Raw genomic sequence first — 21,373 nt, forward strand, 5'->3', positions numbered from 1 at the left:
CAGCTGACAAAAGGGAGATGGAGGTCTTCCCTGACAAGGTCATTCTCTTAAAGAACAGTTCTTCAGTGCAAACCTGAAAAGGTTAGCTAACAATTTAGTTGCAAAATCCATCTTTCCAGATACTCATACAAAGGAGATTGTGCACAATGTTGCCAAGGCAACACAATGGAAACGGAAGTCTGAGGATCACATCATGCTGCTTGGAGATCACATTAATAAACTCTTTGATTGCCTCAGAAGTAGTCCACTGAAATATATTCATCTGAGTACACTTATCCATGATTCATATTTTTTACACTGAATTCAATGACGCATTTGTATCAGTCCTCATAAAAACTCTGTATAACTATTATTAAACCACTACATATAATTACCTAACAGCAGTCTGCCCTAATAAAAATATTACCAACGTAGCATTTGCATGTTCTAGAGGTAGGACACAGAAAAAGGAAAAGAATAATTTTAAAAGTGATAGAGCACATTATTAATTATATTACAGAACTTGGAGAATTCCTACCAGAAAATTTTATCACACTGTCTCAGAATATCCAATACGCACTATAATACAATGTGCAATATAATCTTTCTTGTCAGCAGCCACAATGTATCAAGCATCATTTGATTTTTGTCCTAATGCCTGCTGCAGAAACCTACTCCTTACTGGTTAAAGCAGCCTATTTGCATGAAAACACAAAATGTACACAAATGTTTCATAGTTATGCCTGCTAGTGGGCTGATGCTCAGGAAATAGTAGATAACTCCATTCTGAACCTATTATACTTGCACACTCTGTAACTTCTATTTCCATAGTACTCAACTAAAGTTCTATGGAAACATGTCTCTTGACTGAGATGTTATGCAGGCCATATTTTATCACTGAATTATCAGCTTCAGTTCTACTTCATCTGAATTTTCCTATACATCCTCAAAGGCAGAGTCTCAAAACGTTTTTATTTAAAAACATCAAGAGAAAAAAACCTCTTTATATCCTATACTTACTATGAATAAATGGAAATCTGACTTACCATTTTCTCAAAATGTCAAAAGTGGTATGGCAGAATTTCATTTTTTTAGCTAACATGAAAGCTGAAGATGTTTAACACAAACTTTCAGAGCCTTTTGCTTCCACAGCTCAACCTCCTGGCTGTTTCCCTTTTTTTTTTTTTCCTAGAACTCAAAGCTAGCTCCAAAATCAAGGTAAGCCATACTCACATTTCTTTGTCTATTGAGGCCCCTCCCTCAGAATGAGGGTAGTCACACAGCAGATACAACCCAAACACTGTTTAGACTACTTCAAATAAATTTGGAAAGGCTCCTTGTAATTGAACTAACTGCAATACTAAAACAGAGCAACTATATCATTGCCTTAAAATACAACTACAGAGAGAGAGAAAACAAGATCCAAAATGTGCATTCCACTTCCCATTAAAAAATTATTTCTCTCAAAAAAAAAATCTTTTTTTTGACAATGAAGTTAAGACTTACAGGATATCTTGGAGCAGAATAGCCTTCTTTCCCTATTTAGTGTCTGCAAGACTGGAATAACTGTACTTACTTCACAGGGGTGTCAAAAGCATTAACTGCTTGTTTTTGCACAACTTTGAAGATGAAAATTGCTATTGAAGTGCTAAGTGTCAATTTGTATAAATAAGCAAAAACTTAACATCCGCACCAAGCCAAACAAAATTCTCCTCTCCCCAGGTACAGTTGAGCATAGGATCAGAAGATCAGAAAATAACATTCTTTCATCCATTGCCATATCTCAAAAGAAAACAGCAAGTTCTTCCCAGTCCTTACTGCCTGAAATCTTCCTTGCCATTCACTGATCCTGCGACTTACATTTCACAGTTTGTAAGATGTGCTTACTATACCTTGTAACACAAACATTAGCATTTAAAATGAGTGTTATTGCTGAAGGTGTACTGACACAAATCAGTTTTAAGCAATCAGCTTTTCCAGGTGTAGCTGCTTTGAAGTCCCTTAATGAAAGATTACTTCTGTTTCAAATTATTGTTTCAATTCACAGTGATTTCAAATACACACCATAAATCAAAATTTCAAGAACAAATGAAAGAAATCCACATTTCTTTGTCAATACTAATTTATTTCTAGTTATATATGTGGCAAAAGGGCCAAGTGCTTTAAAGACATCTTACTAAACCTGAAGAAGGAAGTGGTTAACACTCCTATTTTATAATACTTTTGTCAGCCTTTTGTTTCCCCCACACTCATTTTGTCCTCCAAATGATGACAGTCACTTCTCATCTCTACAAAACTCATCCTTTCCTTACCTTTCTCAGTCATTAACAAAGGAATAGAAATTACCCCATTATGCAAGAAACACTATTTACCCAGATACTTCTCCTCCTCCTCCATCTTCTGCTTTAGCCTCAGCTCAAACATAACTGCTGAAGATCTACAGTTTTCAAGCAAAATTAAGATGTCAGAATTTCTCTGAGTTTTGCAATGCTCTTGTTTTGGAAGAATGCAGATAAGTATCAGCTTTGGGAATAAGTACCAATTTGTCATACTAGCAAAGGTCAAAAGCATTTTCATATGTAGAAGTAAGACAGAAACTTTCAATCTGAGGTATAATAAAATAGCAATTTCCAACTTCAGCTGCAATTAAATGGCAAAAAAAGACAATTCATTTTGTTATAAAAAATGCATTTTAAAAACTTATTAGTTCTACATAACACAGCTAATAGTTTCAACTTCCTCCTGACAGAAGTGATTAGGGTTTTTTATTGTGTTTTTAGCATGCTGCTTTTTATTTTGGAGATAGTTCAGAAAATTGTTATTTCTGAATCTGTGGGTCCTTATTCTGTCATCAGTCACTAACCTTGCCTATTTCTAATGAATTAAACAGCCAGTTATCTATTCTGTAAAATATTTCACATTCAGTACATAAACCTTTAACCTCATGTACTGAAAATCAATACTGTTGGTTGAAATGGCTTTTCCAGCACAGAAACCTATTTTCAACATTTTGACAAGTGACAGATAAGGATGAATGTGACAGAACTGCTTGTTTTTTCACAATTAATGGCCTTTATTTTGTATTCTATTAAAGCAGAGGTGAGTGAGGAGCAGAAGGGAAGACTGCTTTCACCAGCAGCAATGGCTGCTGTGCTGCAGGACCTGGGAGTCCCCTGGATGACAAGGTGACCATGAGCCCACAGTGCCCTCATGGCCAGGAGGGCCAGTGGCACCCTAGGGTGCATAGGGAAGAATGTGACCAGAAGGTTGACAAGGTGATCTTCTCCCTCAGCTCAGCCCTAGTGAGGCCACATCTGGAGTCTTGTGTTGAACTCTGCACAGCTCAAGAAAGACAAGGAAAGGGTACAAGTAGCAAGTTCTGCCAGAAAACCTGCTCCAGCATTGGCTCCTCTCCAAGGATCTACAGGTGCCTGCCAGGAACCTGATCCAGCATGGGCCTCCACAGGGTCAAAACTTCCTCTCAGGCATCCACCTGCTATGGTGTGGGTCTCCTTCATGAGCTGCAGGCAGATCTCTGCCTCCTGTGGACTTCCATGGCTTGCAGGGACCAGCTGATTCACCATCCTCTGCCCCATGGGCTGCAGAGGAATCTCAGCTCCACCATCTGAAGCACCTCCTTCCCCTCCTTCTCCACTGACCTTGGTGTCTGAAGAGTTGTTTCTCTCACATGTTCTCACACCACTCTTCTCTGGCTGCAATTACAGCTTCGCAATAACATTTTTTCTCCTCACTTTTGAATATGTTACCACCATTTCTAATTGGCCCAGGCATGACTGGCAGCACATCTATCTTTGGAGCTGTCAGGGATTGACTCTGACATTATTTGATCTTTTAGCCCTTTTCAGTTAATTTCTCATTCTGTATCATTCAAGCCTGCCTACAGACATTAGGATCATAGTGAACAGAATGAAACAGAGGTCTTTTGCCTTGTATTAATCATCTAATCAGCAGATTAAACACAGGTTAAATTAAAAATTACACTACTGTCTTTTTCAGAACATTTTCAGAATTTACCTAAGATTGTCTTGGGTTTTTTTTTAAATTAAAAAAATGCATTTTAAGCCTCCTCAACTGATCTAAGTGCATAATATATAGATGAAATACCAGTTTATCACTTTCTCTCTAATCTTCTATAGCTTTTATTTGATCTCTCATGGGAGAACCTCAGAAGGTTTTTCTTTATAGAGAAAGAGACCACACATCTTAAATCAATGATCCACAGAAAACACAAGAGGTACTCTTGGAAGGGAGCAAAGAAGAGAGGGAGGCAGGCAGGTAGGAAGGAGCTTTTGTAATACATTGCCACTGTTTAATCAGCAATGTGTGTAAGAAGCAAAATGCAAACTTAATCTTCTAATAGTGAAATTTAAAGATACATGAATCCACAGTTATAAGGAAATATATTTGATCAAGTCTTAATCCAAGATTCAACTAGGATTTTTTGCAAAGTTACCCACAGACTGGTACTCTGATTCCTTCATTGCAGTGAAACAAATAGGAAACACTCTAAAATAATCACTAGAAGTTGGATGGCATCCATACAGAACAGTATTAAACACCAAGGAGTCTATGCAGCAGATTGTTTGTTTTTAATTAAACAAATTATATATGCAAAAAAACGAGGTTTAAGCCTTAAATAGCAAACAGCCTGTCACGTAATGATCACACACGCAAGCAACATAAAACACACCTGGAAAAATAGTAATACAAACTTATTTTTTTAAACATGGGTAGCAGAAAATACCTTCTTTATACAGCTTTTGCAAATGTCACATTTTTCTAAAAGTACCCTGAAGTCACTTTTCAGACCACTTGCAAGAAACATTCTTCCTGCTTGAATATTTTTTTACATTTATTTACATGTTCACGGCAAGCAAAAACTATTTTACCTTCATATTCAAGAAACAAGTCTGAAAATACTCTCCTCACTGTATTTTACAAAGGATATTTTAAACCACTCACCAGTTTGCCACCAATGGTCCAAGACAGGTACCTTGAAGACTCTTTTTGACCATTCTAGCGTGTCCACATCACAGTGCTCACCAGCTACAAACATTGTTCTGAATCTTTAAATAAAAAAAAAAGTCTGTATCTTGATCTGGATGTGGAAAGGAAAACAAGATAATGAATATAATAAATGTCTCCAGCCACTGTCCCAGAAAAGGGAAAAGACAAAGAAGGACTTTTTGTTTTCTCTTTCCTACTAAGTAACAACTAGAATATTTGCAGCATTAATTTAAGCTACTTAATACTTCATCATGTAAAAGAAACTTTATTTGCTGACTGCACATACCTTGGGAGACCAGAGGCAACCAACTGTCAGTTGAAGTAAAAATAATTAAATGCTCTGTACACAAAAACTAGGTAGATATCTTCATTAGCATTGCAGTACAATCTCCCACAGCCATATGCATGTCATTGACATTTTGTTTCTCTTTAAGTCCTTCCTCAGTGCATTCTGAATGAAGACAACTGCTGAACACAGCACTTCACTCTTGTCCTTCGCAAGTAGACAGAAACTGCACTGATTTTGTAAAGCCAGCAGATTTGTAGTCACAAAAAGAGAGAATTCTTAGATGTAGTTGGTATAACACAAATTTCACTTCAGAGGGATATAATTTAGAAACACTACAAGTCCCATCTTTCCATGAAAATGAAATCCAGAAAGCAAATTAGACAAACACCAAGGGCATATAAGACTTAGGGAAAATGCAAGATATCTTGTTATCCCTTGAGCCAAAAGCAAAATTCTTCTCTTTTGAATTGCCAGCTTTAATAATCAGATTCAATAATCTGCAGGCTAAAGATCAACTTTTTATTATGAGAAGGAGAAAAATTAGCTCTTTGGCAAACTTAAAGCACAAAACCATCAAAAAGAGTATCAGAGCAAAGTGCCACAAATCTAAGCATAAGAACCATGGAATTATTTTCTCCTCTCAACCAGTATAGCAAAACAAGGGATGCCAATGGCTATGAAATGCCCCACTGAGCAATTTTTTTAAAGCCCACTTAAAACTTCAAAGCATGTCAGTCCACCTGCTACTGCAATCATCTATCCCTGCAATGCAGTTAATTGAGAAGAAAGGTCCTACAGCCTCTCTGTAAAATAAACATCCTCAGCTGTTCTGAAAACCTACATTCCTAACATGAAATTCAGCACAATCAAGCTTTTAGGCCCTATATAGGAGTTCAACAGAATGGACCTCAAATTTCACCTGATATACAGGGGACAGATCAATGCTCCTAATGATCCTGAAGCAATAAAAATTGTTCAACATAGCACATATATTTTGGTGTCACTTCATGCACAGAAGAAACAACATCTCCAAACTATTTATGAAAAGCTTAAATTTTCATGCGGGTAATAATATGTGCTTCACTTTTACAAATTAAAATATTTTGGAATTATTTTTTTTTTAAATTTTGGAATGCACACACCAGTTTGGGGGGGGGGTATTCTGGCAAAGAAAAACTCTATCTGCACGATACTACATAAGCGTTTTTTCCTAAAAATACAGCAATGAAGGTTCATTTGCACTTCTAAACATTAACTGAAAATAAAGAATTTTTACTAATTTTTAATGCATGTGGAGACCACACACATATATATATATACACACACACACACATATATATAAACATATATATGTATATATATTTATATATATATATATATATATATATATGTTTCTTTGTTTAGTTATTTATTTAAATATGCAAAATTTAACAAAATGGTTTCACATCTTCTGATTTTTCTCCATGGATGTGCTTGTTCATCTCCTTCCCTAAACAGATTTTACCTTGAGTATGAGAATCCAAGCATTAGATGTTTGGTTGACAGAGAAAGACACAGAACACAACTGCAGCTCCACAAAGCTGTTCATGAGCACAGTTCAGGACTCCACTAGGACGGGTCATGTATGATCAACAGAAGCACAGAGTAGGGGGCAGCAGGCAGGACTGCATTACATACTTCAATTGTAACAAGTTCTGGGTCTTAATCACATATCCTCCTAGCACCATATGTGAAATGTCAAATCTATGAGAAAATATTTCCTTCTAATAGTTTTAAATTTGCTACTTTAATTTCACTTCCTCTTGTTCCTGCATTACGAGACAGATAATGGAAGTTTCTTATCTACTTTATATTCATTATTTCTGCACAGTTTTTATGCAGTCTCATATTTCTTTTTAAAGTCCATTATTATCTGGCAACAGATGAACACAACCTAGAATCTTTAAATGCTCTTGATATAAAATTGCAGAACATTCTCAACTGACCAAAAGTCAAGCAAGAAGAGTAGACTACGGGACACAAATGGCAAATTACTTGTACATTAATCCAAACTGCTGAGTTGTTGCCACATTTCATGTAAAACCATCACTTGTCAATTGTTTGGAAATTAGAACAATCCAGCTCAAAACAATTATGTCAGTTGTAGGATGAAGTGTGATTCAAGTATAGGAAGAGTTAATGGCTTGGTATTATGGAGCTACCTTCTGAAGAGGAGAATGGATTCAAAAAGCTGAAGAGAATATGCTTACGTAGACAAAGCTCATGGAATTTGGATGTTACTTGTTTTTCCAACAGGAAAGGCAGCAATGCTCAGCAGCACTGGATAGTATCAAAAGCTATGTCTTTAGATCTCTATAAATAGGTGGTTGAACAGGGCTTTTGACCTACAGTACTAAAAACTAAACATCTGTTTTACTGTTAAGCATGAGCTGTGTTTTAGACATAGGTGGCATTTTGTGTCAAAAGTAAAGAAATGTCAAGATTTGGCTTCAATAGACACAAGAAATTTAAAGCACGCTAGAACGTTTGGAAAACTCATAAATATAATTTTGTGCACAGGCCAGTGATGCCACAAACATCAGCTCTTAGCAGAAATTTATTTCACTTACATCATTTCAAAAGAACTCAAGTTTGTTTATAATGCAGTTTGCTGATGTAAATCAATGCTCCCTTATGTATGGAAGACGGCATTGCCTACCACCTCTATTGTTCATCAGTAACTGTCTTTTTTAACATTATTTTTTTTTAAGTGACATTGACCTTTACCATTTATTTAACAGAACTTTTCAGAAATAAAATGTACCATGGTGGAAACCTCTTTCAGGACTGCATTCCTGGATGCAGTCCCTAAAGTAAGGATTCATTTTAGTGCATGTAGCAGAAAGACGTTTCAAAGATTCTTCACCATGTAACAAAGAAGAAAGCATCATAGATCAAGTAAATGAACTAAGACTGCTTTCAAACTGAATCGGATATAATTCACTTGACCTTGCATAGAAAAGTCTATCCAAGTAACACCCAAACCCAAGTAATTCCCTAGAATGGAAATTTTAATCACTTGATAGACTTTCTTAACAACTGTACCTACTAGGTATTAAATGATGCATTAGAGGGTTTGGTAAAGAGACCTCACATCCCTGTGAACTGCATGGTCCAAAGCTGAGTGAATTATGAGACAACTAAAGCTGCAGACAAGTGGAGAAGCTCATTTGATATGACTGAATAGGAATGATGAAATACCTCTTTACATCTGTGGCAACAGATACTGCAAGGAGACTCTTATCTAGAATTCCCATCTGGCCAGAGAATGCGACAACTTGCAAAGCAGGTAAGCAGATTTCCCATTAAATGAATACTCTAAAGACCAAGTAATTGTCTAAGAAATGACAAGGAACAGTAATTAAATTTTCTAGAATCTGAATCACTTTCTTGTCAATTAATGTCATAGGACAATAGCGCATTAGTGTCTCAAATGAGTTATTTCTTATTTCAGGGAGAAGTATGGGCTGATGATAGCAGTCAAAACAGATGGAAGAAAGTAATGATAAGCTTGTAATGAATACCTCAGGAAAAAATCCAGCTCACTAATAATAAACTTTCCTGAGCAATTAAGAATGTGGAGGTCTAACAAAGCTTCCCTTCTCTTTGAACAAGTGTGGTAATAGAAGTTCTTGTGACTGAACACTGCCTATACAGTCTGACACAGTCCCTGTTTGATGCTGAGCAAATCATTCAACTTCAAAATTAGATGTGGTCCAAACCCACATATTTTTCATTTTTAGAATGTTTACCTAAGATACAGAAACTTTGTCTATAGAAGTATTGAACACTCACAAATCCAAGTCACTATGAGAAACACTTCATAAATATAATGCTAACACCACATTTTAAGCATATAATACTACAATCTTTGAAACAGTGGCTCAGACTAGATATTCAAAACTAACAGAAGACTTTGACCTTAATCTCTTTGACTCAGCTTCCCATCTGCAAAATACAGATAATACCACTCTCTCACCTCACAGGGGATTTATGAGGATGAACTCAGCCAAGACTTTGAAGCATGCTGATAGTATAGTGATAAGCACCTTAAAAGCAGTACAAGACATAAAATAGCCCTTTGGATAGATAATGATAAACAATAATGAAGTTTTGGGGCAACAACCAAAACATTGACTAGCTTCTGATTAAACAAACACTAAAGATCCTGTGCATCCTTAACAAAATGAGAGGTCATGCAGAAAAAGCAGTATGGGATGACATAATCCAAGACTATATAAAGAGTATAAGCACAGGGGAATAAAGTACAAGATGGGAGAGGAATCTTAACTCAGTAAAAGCTCTTAACATTAGAGTCATAGACTCTTTAACAGCTTTCATCTCCTCAAAACTATCAGTAGAAATTTGCAAGCAAATATGTGTACATCTAAATTTTCAAGAATAGATTAAAATAGCACTCTACAGAAGTGGGCAAAACTCCAGATTCTCTGTTACTCTTAGCTCATGCAGCCTGCTTCTGGAAAAAACTGCTTCTAGTGTATCCTTACTTCACCTTTTCAGCGAGTACTGCTTTCCCAAGGCTGCCTCAGGGTCCTGCTGACGGATTGCTCTAATTGCACTTGGTGAAGTAAAGAAGGCAGCTACTTCATGCTCTGCTAGGACACGGAAATAGGCACCAGCATCTGGCGTTCCCACAGGCTTCCCCTATGGAGAGAATAATTTAAAATGTCACAGGATAAAAATACCTCATAATTCCTTGACAGTTCAAGCCTTGAGCACGTAACAGTAGTGGTAGCACAGCAACAGAAGTAATTTCAAGTAAGACTTCAAAGGAAGGTTTGTTAAAAATAATAATACTATGAATGTATTCACTGGTAGAAATAAATTTACGAGCTATGGGAACCATGCCTTACATGAACACAGCACATACGAGTTACTACTTAGAAAATTAGGACAAATGGACATGCAAATGAAAAGACAGAGACAAAGATATGTTATTGCACTGGCAGCAGAGAGAGTCATGTCTATATGAGATGACATACCCACCCTGAGATGCAGTTTAGAAAGCCCCCACACTCCCTTCGAACAAGGAGTCTCTGGACACACTGGCAGTGCAGCTATATCCCCATGCACAGATAGCTTTTTTTACCTAGAAATTTTTCTCAAATCTGGAAAGATTGCCACTTAGCTGCTTACAACTGACTTTTTGGAACCATGCTATCCCACATGTAGCCTGGAGAGATCCTGAAGGGCCCCTATTCTGTTTTAGCGTGCTACCAAACTGTGGTCTGGTTTTGGGGTTGGGGTTTTCTTGAGCTTAGTCAAGGGGCATACGCAAGAAAATTGTAAAGAGAAGTAATTGTTTATGACAAATTGTTCAATGGAAAGTAATCCTAATAAAAAATAATCAAGAATACCTTTTTGTGGTGTTGAAAATATGATAAGCAGTCACAATCTCACTGTAAGTGTAATTATCACAGTGCATGAACTGCTCCACACATATTCTGAAATTGGAAGGTGATGCTAATGTAGAATGAGTTTTAGCTCCACAGGTATCACCGTAACCTTTTCACTGGAAAGGCCCCGCTTAGAATATGAACTTTGGCAGAGCACGCAAGTCGAGAGACACACACTTTTCCTCTGCATCCAGCTGGGCCTGAACACTGGCAAGAGCACTGGTGAACCATTAATCAGATTCAAAGAACACAGGACAGCCAAGGCTGGATATGTACCAGTGGTTTTGCAGCTTTATGGTGAGATACTGCTCCTGGTGAGAGGTGTTCTCAAAAAAGAGGAGCACCACAAAAGATTTTAAAAATAAGACAAAACAGAATGCACAATTAAAAAGCCGTTTTTTAAAAAGGATTAAGCAGGCAGTAAGAAACAAATGGAGAGAAAATAAATTTCCAGCCCAAGTAGAAGAGTAGTATAATCCACACTAAAAGCCCTCTTTCTGCAATTAGCCTATCATTAATTACAAAAAAGAAATGCAAAATGATGCTTGCTTAAAAAGTGAGTATTGTCCTTTTTCCTGTCAGATAACAAACAGTACCTGTAAGATAATACAGAGTAATAGAAAAATCTTTTACCAGACTGTCTTGAAACATCTCCCTAGCAGACCACTTCATCACAACTTTCATGTGTTCATCGGTGGTGGTTCATGAATCTAACTCACTTTTTGTTCAAGTTGACACTCTCTCCCTATAATATTCACTATACCTGCAGATCTGTAGGCACCTGCTTAAGAGTTCAAGCCCACATCACTAGTGCTAAACAAACAGCCTCAGACTCTGAAAAACACCAAATTGCCACAAGCTTCTCATTAAGTAATTATGTACTTGAGTTAGTATCAATCATCTTGGACACCAAAACACGTAGCTGTGGAGCAAGGTGAACTTGGTTAGTCAGCCAGTAATAAATTAGGCTGTTACTTTCAACCAAATGTAAATATCCAGAGCCCATAAAAGGGCTATGTGGTCCTGAGCACACCCATTCCCTTCTAGATCCTGCTTTACACCTGATTCTCTGCCTGAGCTATGTCACAGACGTGCCTGTGCCTCAAACTTCCAGCAAGCCTGAGCCTGACAGCATCTTCTACACAAATACAGGAGAAAACCAAATAAAACACAAACAGTAGAAACAGGAGAAAATTCACCTGACCGCTGATGGGAAATATAACACAGAGAATAAGATATTCATTTAGGGAGAAAAAAAATCTGGCACAGGTATAAAATATTCTTACAGATTCTGCAGATAAACTTCCCAATGGGAAGAACCAGACTGAAATGGTTAATGGCTCAAACATTTTTAAGATTACTGAAGGATTTTGCCCACTGTGGCAAAGTGTGCAAAGGAGCTCATCTGCAACCAAAGCCCATCCCTCCAAATACGCCTCCTCATGGGAATTCTGACTGTGAGTTAAGCCACCTAACGGAACTTGAGACAAGATAAAGGTGGTACTACTGTCGAACTACCTGAGGTCTAAGGAGAAATAAACAGGGCTGGGAAAGAAGAATGCATTCAAGAGGGAGGGGGTGAGTTTTTGGGAGTGTGATGGCAAAACCTCTGGTCCACACAGGATAGAGGTGTCTCACCCACCACCAGGGGACAACCATGTGAGAGACAACTCTCATGTCTTAGAAGGGGTCATAAACCATCAGAGATCCCCAAAGGTCCCGAGACTCTTTCCTCAGGCCTTATACCATAGTTACTGCAACGGATTCCGATTCTGCTGCATAAGACAGTGTAAAACTCCCTCACGGGGAGGTGCTTGGGCATTCCAATGTACATGTATGTACAATGTGTCACAGACATCTTTTCATGAAAATCCTTTCCTTGGGTTTTTTTCCTCCTGAGAAGCTAAGAGGCCTCAGGAACAAAATGTAAACATTGATTATCTGCTGCTGTGGAATGCAACACGTGGATCTGTGATTGGCCCATCTTGGATGTTTATAATTAATGGCCAATCACAGCCCAGCTGGCTCAGACAGATAGTCTGGGACAGCTGCTTTTGTTATCATTCTTTCCGTTCTATTCCTAGCCTAGCTTTCTGATGAGAACCTTTTCTTCTATTCTTTTAGTATAGTTTTGATGTAATATATATCATAAAATAATAAATCAAGCCTTCTGAAAAATGGAGTCAGATCCTCATCTCTTCCCACAATGTAAGACCCCTGTGAACACTGTCACATACAATGTATATTACAATGTCTATATTATGTACAATGTATACAATGTATATATACACAATGTATAATAATACCCACCATGGGACACCCACCACAGAGAAGACCACAAGAGAATGAACAGGATGCCCTGGATCCACAGGGGTGGTAACTAACTTTCCCCTAATTTGTCTCCCTTTCTTTCCCCTCTCCTCTTTTTTATATTTCTTTCTATCTCTCTACCTCACATTTACTGATAAATAAAATCCATGCTATTGACTATGGCATATGGTCTTGTTTGCACCCTAATTAATCTCCCTAATAATCAGATTGTAACACATATCTGAGACCGTGAAAATTAATTTCAGAGCTCAAAATCTACAAATAAAATTGCCAGAGAGAGTAGTCATTTGTTCTACGAAAATTTGAAGAAGTACTACCATATTCCATGAAGGCTTATTACCACATGCAATTTTTATTTCTAAATGTTAGCAATATAAACAGTAAACCTCTGGGTAATTGAATTCAGAATATGTTGACAGACAGCTGAGTCAACTGGGGACTGAGCAAATGAGATACTTCCACTGGATTTCTGCAGGGATCAGTTCAAGACCAGTATTTACATCAATACTGGAGATGAAAATTGATTTTTAAAAGTTACTGGCAATAATATCTATGGTTGACAGGAAATGAGAGCACAGTAAATAAGAAAAAGGCAGTCAGAAAGAGAGTGAGCTGTCTCATCTAATTTAAAAGGGAAAAGTAAAAACAGATACTTCTTGTATGAACTAGGAAGATTCCCACAGAAAAGACCTACCAAGAGACTGAGACAGACAGGAAAATCTTTCTGGAAGCACTTAGATTTAGCATGCAATTTATGAGATGTGAAACAGCTAAGCAGACATTCTGAGACAATGTGCTGATGATTTATGATTTCATACATGATTATCAAAAAAGATTCACAGTCACCAAGAATTACCAAGGGAATAGGGAAGTTCTTGTATGGAGAAAGTGAGAAGCCACCAGCATAGATTATTTGAGGGAAGAGACACAGAAGAAGAGCTATAATAAAATATCCAACAATTCAGGAGTAAGAGTGCATCAATTCCCTTTATGCCTGACCCCTAAGAACAATGGGTTCTTCAATTACCACTAAATCCAAAACTATGAGGAAATTTTCTCTGTATAGAAAATGTACTGCATGCCACTAAAACCTGCCGATGCCAAAGCACACACAAAATCCTGACATATCAGGACTCAAAAGAATATGCTCACAGAGGCATTCAGCCTTCTGACAGTGACCCTGCTGCCAAAGTTCCACTGAAGACTTGAGACAACATGTCCTACTGAATTTGCTCCACTATCAATATGTATGATGGCAGAGTGATCCCTGCCAGACCTCAGAGACAGTGTTTGCTTTGTAAGCTGATGACACTGGCTTACAAAAACAGCAGGGAAAGCTGGATATCTACAAGAACTGTGCCAAAGAAGAGTAGTTTCAAACCTGTTGCTCTTATGTACCCTGCAAATCTGCTGCAACTACAGGACTCCAGAGAGCCTTGTGAGAGACTCCAGGCACACAAGATGCTACAGCTCTGTGCGGAGCAGTAGGTCCTCCTCTGACCTAGACCACTCAAATGAAGTCCTTAATGCCTGGTTCTTGACAAGTGTGGGTATCCTCTTCCTTACCCTCGTTCCAAGTCCCAAACACTGGAACTACAATGCTGCCTTTTTCCTGATATCACAGGACCACAAATAGTAACTAGACTTTCTCTTAATACTGCCCTGTTGCTTACAGCTTGAAACCCTATTAGCAAGAGCAACCCAGAGTGGACTGTGAGACTTCAGGCAACTTATTTGTTGCTGTTTTAGAGAAAAAAACCACAGGATAGATTATTTAAACCAAACAAACCAAAACAAAAAATACACTTGCTTTTGAATTCAAAAGAATTCATCACCATTTTTGCATTCTTGAAAACAGTGCAACAAGTGAAAACTGAAAGCATAATTTCCATAGTAATTTTTTAAATTACAAGTTGTCACCTAAGTAATTTAAAAATAAACAAAACACTCGAAGTAGTGAGGGTATGAAGTCAGCACACTTTACATTCAATAGTGGTTGTCCACGTGCAAAAGGAATGTGATGTTCTTCTCCCATGGCTAAACAGTGATACTCCCTAACTCAAAATACTTAATTAGGCAACCGTTTAGGAGACTTGACTAAAAATTTCAGAATATTTACTATTAATACATTCTTCTGAGAAGAGGAAAAATTATGCACTATTCTCTTTATAAATATTACTTTTATTCCTGTGTGTACAGACACTTTCCTCTTCTTCCCATTATTAACCCTCAAAAAGACGACACTTACGTCATGAACACTGTCTGAAGCCTTGATTAGTGGCTTCTTGGAGAAGAAAAGTCGGAAACGTACTATTTGTTTTTAATAAGATCTCACCAAGAGCAAATAATGACCAAGCAGATATGTACGTCAACTTGATCCTAACTCTAATTTTTCTTTATGTTCTGTTAAAAAAATAAGATTTATACTCCTTTTTTTAACAACAGTTTAAATTCAGAGGTACCTTTACAATTACAATAATCACGTTGATCCCCATGCATTCGCATGGAGATAAAACTTCACTGTAAGATGACAATGCAACAGAAAAATGCTGAAGGACTCCTTATTTCACTTCCTTCTTGGTTTACTCTACACCTGCAAGAATGAAAACTTCTTCATTGCAATGATTCTCTTCTGACAATTCATGCAATCATTTTAATGTGGCCTAGCACATCATCAGTACTCAAAAACAGTCACTATAAAACTACCCAAGTCTTTTTATTATCTGCAAGCACCTGCCAATTTTCTAACACCGCTTTCCTCTTCTGCTTAACTACTGTGGTAGTGCTGAGTTAATCCCCTTAGAATGAAGAATCTAATTAACATCAATTAGGCATTTAAACATTAATTAGACTATAGTAATTAATACGCAAGCTAATACAATATTTAAGTCTATGATGTGCATTTCTGCTACTGGGTGAAGTTTTTGCTCTTTGTTACTCAGAACCATCAGCAATAAATTCTGTAAAAATAACAATGTAAGGCAGCATGATTACTTTTTTGAGCAGCAAAGTAAGGATGCCCCAGGCCACTCTAACTAGACTAGTCTCTCTCCCTGCCGCTAGTTTTCATCGCCTGAAGGGAAGGACTAAGTCCAAAATGTCATCTGTGTCTTGGGTTCAGTTTCCTTGAGTGGTAAAGAGGAAAGAAGAGACAACTCTCATTAGAAGTTCTGGTTCCAAGCATACAGTTCTCAGTTGCATCCAGCTAAGCTCCACTAAGTATTTTTCATCACAAGACATGCAAAACACAACGCCCTCTCCTAATTTCGAAATAAAAGTAGTTTAATCAATAACACAGGTACACTTCACCATCTGACATTTCTAGTTCTGTTGTTTCAGGGTTCCTTATGCCTCTACCATCACCCTTCAAACAAATGTAGACAAGCTTCAAGGACACTGAAGTAAGTTTTCTTTAAAAATTACTGTAATAGGTGGGAGAGTGTAAACACTGAAGATACACACACAATTTAAATATCTGTGACATGAAGAATAGACAGGCATAAACAGGATCATCTAGATTATCAGTTGAAGGAGATGCTGCCATTCCCAAGGAAGGTTTTTTAGACTGAATCATACCTCATACAAAACTGTAGTATTACCATGAAGGAGAGGTCCATAGCAAATGTAGGAATGACCAACAACCCAGCCTAAATCAGAAGCTGCCCACCATACCTAAAATGAAATATAAATAAAATTATAGTTAGGAGTAATAAAAGGCATTAAAAAAAATTTACATATCACATGTAAATTTCATTTAAATAGAATTACCTCACCAGGTTTGAGGCCATATACAGCGGACATGGTCCAGTTCAGCATAACTGCATAGCCACCAGTTGGTCTCACAACACCCTAAATGAGAAAATTTGAGTTCTTAAGATCAATATTTGAAGGATACAATCATATTGCTGTGTTCAATTAAATGCTAAGGAATTAGCAGCAATGGAATTAAAGTTTTTCCAACTTCAATACTTCTTACTCAAGAAAAGGATCTATTGCAACAAGAACATATGAGCACCTCCACTAACGTAATTTTTGAAAACAAAAACCAAACATACAATAAAGCAAACATTCAGAAATAACTAACAAAGCTAAAATTCTCTCATAAAAGTTGGATATACAAATATTCAGCCAATATATACTGACAAAAAATAAGAGTTTAAGTATTTACCTCACTTAAACTGTACCATCCCAATGCTAGGCATATTTTAAACTCATTGCCTACTTTATCTATATCATCTTCACACCTACAAAGTAGATGATCCCTCAAAAAAATGGGGTGAATTTTTCCCTCAAATGTCCCTTTTTGCCCTGACTCTTTTTAAAGATATCAGAGTATATTCTTGAAAGTTTACTATCCAGCACGCATGAATGCCAAATGAATACCACCCCAGTCTTGAGCTAAAAGAGGGATCTGAAAATTAGAATGAGAGGTCATCAACAGCATCATGCACCTTGCTAAACCAAAAACCAGGAAACTTTTAGACATATTTTGCAATACTAATATGGTCAATTTATATTCCATCACCTTCTAGCACATTATTCCTAGAAGAAAGAATTAACTAAACTACATCCTGGTGTCCTGAACTGAAACTCAGATGAAACCCACTGGACCAAACAAATATGCAGTGGGCAGACATTACAATTTAGCTGTCTGTGCTAGGCATGGTATATTCTCTTGATGTACTGAATAGAATGAAATAGGCACTTTCAAGCCTCATCCAAGAAATGAGGGACTGCAGAGATACATTAAATCATAATAGAGATTGCTAAGGCAGAGAATGGTTTACAAACGTTTAACCAATTTCAGACAGGAGATTGCCTTTGTTCAACTCAGCTTCTAACTTAGCCTCTGTTCTGAGATCAACAAAAGTTTTTAGGATGGTCATAGCCAATCCTAAAAAAATTCATGTAGTTTTACCTGCATGACCATTTAAATTAAGTTACTTAAATGAATTAAAAAGCAATTTTATTCACTGAGAGTTACTTTTTGTAGTTTATTGCTAGTTGAAAATCTCTCTCTTGTAAGGGTGATTGATTCAAGGTATCTTTATTTTTCTCTGCAGAGGCAACACAGTGAAGTAAACTTCTGAGACCTATTATCACTGAGATACTCTATTGATGCCCAGTCAAGGAAAATATCTGTTGCAACAAAGGATCATATCTTGGTTTTTTTGACAATACAACTGTATGATTTAGGATATATATGTTGCTTTCAAGGGCCCGCATTGAAGGTAAAAGCAGAAGAGATTTTTTTCAGCAAAGCTGATGTTTTGCAGTATAATTGTTCTCTCCAGGATGTGTGATACTGTCTGAATCAGTGGTGACAAGACTATTGACAGAAAATTATATTCAGCTTGTCTTCCACATTGTAAAACAGCATTTTAAGTAACAGGCAAGCACTCAGAGAGCTAACTTTTAAAATACAATCCTTTAAAAATACATTGTTAAAACTAATTTGCATTCAAAACAAACACTTTGAAAGAATACCCTTTGCTAATTTTCACTAATCTAAACTTCCATTTTCAGTGTATTATGTACTCAGAGCTGTGCAGCAACATAAGTGTTCAGAACACGCTTTATTTCATTTAATCTGTAGAGTCATTCAGTACATCTTATCTACAAGAAAATTAGCTAATATGTAAATAATGAACAAGATTAGTCAGCAATAAATGCAATCACACAAGTGATATATTAACTGGTCTTGTCATTAAGTAACTATACTATGCTTATCTAAGAAGGTGAAAACACAGAAGGCAGTACTGAATAAGACATTCTGCTATCATCAGAAGTTTTTGTACAAACAATTGAAGAAAATGCATCTTATCTTTATACTACTACTATTTAAATTTAAGAATATTATTTATTCCTAGACACTGCCTTTAAAATAGTGAAATGTGAATAAGTGAGATTAAACCATTTGTAGAATGCATACCATTTAGAACATTGTGCTCTGACAATCATTTTCAACCTTTTCAATTAAATATTTTTTCACAGGGAACTGCAAATAGTTGGTCACAGACACTTAGACTACTCATAGTCCTTTACCTTGGGCAAACCTGTTGTTCCAGATGTATACAGAATATAAAGTGGATGATCTGAGGGAACAGAGACACACTTTGAACACTGGGCTTTTGCAAGCTCTTCTTCCCAGTCAAGATCACGACCTTTGGTAAGAGGAACATGGCCCTGCCCATTGAAAAATAAGAAAATTGTCAAAAGAAAACCACATGGAATAAATGTAATTCATTAAAAAAACATGTATTATTCAAATTTTTTATACAGCACTAGTCCATTTTCTGTGATCTCTCTACTGCATTAGTTATATTTTGTATTTAAATCTTATGAATATAATGGTCACCCTTAAAATTAAAAAACTACAATAGATACAGTAAAATATTTTGTGGAAAAAAGTAAAGGCACATGCACTACACAAATAAGTGAAGGTTAACATAAAGACAGTACAACTGTACACCCACCAAATTAGGTCGCTGGTAAACGAGAACTTTATCAGGTTTGCTCTGTACCCTTGCCAGTGCTGCTTCTAGGAGAGATATGTATTCCACTTTCCTTTTCGGTTCTATACCAAAACTTGCTGTTACAATAAGTTTGGGCTGAAAAAAGAAGAGCTAATATGTACATTTGCAATGTACTTTAGATATGTAACCTAATAATATTTTTTATTAAATTCAACACATACAATTTATATTTATTTTTATGTAATTAGACACAGGGTAAATCAAGAGTATATCAAACTTGTGTGATCTCGCTGTCCACGCATCTGCTTTTTTGTTTGGAAAAACATTAATACCTTCTGACACTTCACTATTTTCAAATACATTTGAGTAAGAAATCAACAGTATTAACTTCTTATTAGTTGCATAAATATTAATGAACACAGAGAGAAACCACTGTCCATCTCATCCACTAAGAAAGAGTGAGGAAGTGATGTCAACACTTAGCTGTACTGTTTTGCCTTCTACCTAATGCTTCCAATTTCACATTTCAATACTAGCTGAAGAACTTTGCTGGCTTTTTCATAGCCTGCAATGAAAGTCACAGGACAGAAAAGAGAAGAAGAGGGTAAACAAGGCAAACAAGAGATGGCAGGAAACTAGAAATACGGGAAGAGAATAAGCGAAAGTCATAAGGCACATGAGGGAAGTAAGGCTAGAGTTTTTCAAGAGATGGTTGAAGGACTGAGGGTTCAAAATTACTAAAAGACAGATTTGTATAGATCTGGGGCTTTTTAGACTAATATCTGCTTACAAATGTAGATTCCACGTATTTTTCAATAAATTAACCAGCTTTTATGTAAGACTGCCTAAGTGAAGAAATCTGCATAGAAGTTATTTCAGCTTCAGTCCGAAGCTTGGTATTTTTATTTTTTGTTTTTTTAGGAGAGAAAAGTTAGCAGCAAAGAAACTATGTGTTAGAATATATTTTACTTGGAAAAGAATGAGTCTTCAATCTCTGTTGTTTTGAAGTTTTACAAATGTATTTATCATATGGCACTCAGTTTGATCAAGCTAGTTTACTAATTGTATGCATTAGCATAAATCCCATTAAGTAGGCATAAACCACAGTGTCACGGTTAAGGCGAAATTAAATTCAGCAGAGAAAGCACAGATTAAATAGTTTTCTTGTGCAATAATAAAATGTTTCCTGTCCAAATCTGTCATTTAGAAAAGATCACTAATTGGCAGGTATTCAAAATAAAGATTCTGGATGAGCTTTAAAATTTCAGCATTCATTGATTTTCCTTTTTGGAATGCACTGATTTAATAGAAGATGATACAATACAAGGCAGTTAAGCTGCAAATTCATTGGGAGGCCACCCTGAAGTCAGACTGTAACAAATAAAAGATACACAGTCCTATTCAAGTGTTAAGATGAAAGACTTTTGTTATCACTAGCTTTATAGTAATTTGTAGATGATCTCACCTGTGCTCATCAACTGCCTTGTATGTAGTAAGGACATCTAAAACCAAGCCATACTAAATTAGCAAAGGTGATGTACTACCAAAGTGAATAGGCATCATGGATCACTCCAGGCAAATCAAAGGCCCACTACTGGTTTTAACTGCTCTTTTCTTCTGTCTGCCTAATGACATTATTTGTCCTGCACCTCTGCTTCCATATTGCTCTCATACACCCATTTCCCACCTCTTCTGTGGCTCCATGTAGTGATATACATTAAGATTAAATAGACATATAACAAGTTTGAAGAAAAACCAGCAAGAGTTCAAGGGTCTGCTGGAGAAGAAATTACAAAGACAGTGAGCTGTAGGAA

General features: G+C 36.6%; 1 protein-coding gene across 3 annotated transcripts in view; it reads right to left on the reverse strand.

Annotated features, from left to right (window-relative positions):
* The window catches only part of ACSS3 (acyl-CoA synthetase short chain family member 3), a 70,060-nt gene that overhangs the window by 31,394 nt on the left and 17,293 nt on the right, over positions 1–21,373 (reverse strand). For 2 of the 3 annotated variants that reach the window (XM_074539667.1, XM_005480773.4), the window contains 6 exons: positions 19,560–19,694; positions 19,129–19,269; positions 16,852–16,932; positions 16,660–16,755; positions 9,849–10,000; positions 4,963–5,066 (listed from right to left, as the gene is read on the reverse strand). In XM_074539667.1, the coding sequence (XP_074395768.1) occupies positions 4,963–5,066; positions 9,849–10,000; positions 16,660–16,755; positions 16,852–16,932; positions 19,129–19,269; positions 19,560–19,694 (709 nt within the window). The remainder of the gene's footprint in view (positions 1–4,962; positions 5,067–9,848; positions 10,001–16,659; positions 16,756–16,851; positions 16,933–19,128; positions 19,270–19,559; positions 19,695–21,373) is intronic. The other variant, XM_074539666.1, reaches the window with a different exon arrangement.

This window comes from Zonotrichia albicollis, chromosome 4 (genome assembly GCF_047830755.1).
Source record: "Zonotrichia albicollis isolate bZonAlb1 chromosome 4, bZonAlb1.hap1, whole genome shotgun sequence".
NCBI classification, from domain to species: domain Eukaryota; kingdom Metazoa; phylum Chordata; class Aves; order Passeriformes; family Passerellidae; genus Zonotrichia; species Zonotrichia albicollis.